This window comes from Entamoeba histolytica, genomic scaffold, assembly GCF_000208925.1.
Source record: "Entamoeba histolytica HM-1:IMSS scf_1104750517221 genomic scaffold, whole genome shotgun sequence".
NCBI classification, from domain to species: Eukaryota; Evosea; order Mastigamoebida; family Endamoebidae; genus Entamoeba; species Entamoeba histolytica.
Genome location: NW_001915624.1, coordinates 1,754 through 2,856, shown reverse-complemented (window position 1 = coordinate 2,856; position 1,103 = coordinate 1,754). Strand labels below are relative to the sequence as shown.

Genomic DNA, 1,103 nt, shown 5'->3' with positions numbered 1-1,103 from the left:
TAACAAGAATTGCAGCAGATTTAAGTGATATTGACATTAATGAATTAATTGATGAACCAGAAATTGACGATCAAATTAAAACACAAGAAAATTCTACTACTATTATTGGGAAACATTTATGTGGATCAGCTACTGATATGGCATTAAGAATGGGAATTTCATTAACAAAAACAAAAAGATTACGAGGAATAGGGATTGCGTTATGTTGTCATTTTAAAGGAGATGGACATGACGATTGTACTATTGATTTCTTTAATGCATTAGGTGTAAGAATTGCTGAATTAACTCTTATTCATCGGATGGCTGCTTGGGGTGTTTCTTTAAATGACTGTAATGATAAAAGTAAAGATACTGATAATGATAAAAAAGTAGTTGGTCAAATGTGTCGAACCATACTTAATGTGGCTAGAGTTATCTGGCTAAAAAATCAACAATTTATTGGTGATGCTGGACTTGTAAAATATTGTAAGAAAACAAGTTCATTAGAAAATGTATTGTTATGGGCAAAATCAAAATATGATTAATCTGGTTTGAATTTTATCTTAACTAATACTTTTTTATTTTACTTCTTAATTAAGTATTGAGTAGCTTTATAAATTTTTTGTTTCTTCCTTTGTGAATAATATTTTCTTTTATTTCTTTTTTTTCTATTATTGAATTATTCATTCTATAATAATAATTTAGTTAATATTTAAATATTCATAACTCTTCTATTACTTATTGTTTCTTAATTTCTTATTGTCTATTTCCTCTATAATGTGTTATGGTTATTGCTGCCTTACTAATAAACATCCTTTTATATGCTTTTTCTTTTTCTCTCTTAATTTGAACTATTTTCCTATATATTTTGTTATCTTCAATTGTGTAAATGATGTTGTCATTTTATTCCTTTTCTTATTCTTTAATAACTATTATCTTTTTATTTAGAGTAGTACTTAGAATGTCATTTCACCTAAATAATTTATATTTGAAATTGCAATTCAAATATAACTGCTTTTCCACACAATAAATGTCTCAACTTCCTTACTTCAGTATTTCTAACCTTTTTTTAATCAGTACAAATACTATTGATACATTTTATTTGTTCTTTTCTTTAATTCCTA

At 25.4% G+C, this 1,103-nt stretch overlaps 1 protein-coding gene across 1 annotated transcript; it reads left to right on the top strand.

The window, feature by feature from the left end:
• Window positions 1–137: 137 nt before the first annotated feature.
• EHI_063140 (uncharacterized protein) lies at window positions 138–524 on the top strand (the record flags this gene model as incomplete). The annotated part of the gene is made up of 1 exon (XM_001914439.1): window positions 138–524. The coding sequence occupies one exon, from the start codon at window positions 138–140 to the stop codon at window positions 522–524; it is 387 nt and encodes a 128-aa protein (XP_001914474.1).
• Between the last annotated feature and the right edge of the window lie 579 nt (window positions 525–1,103).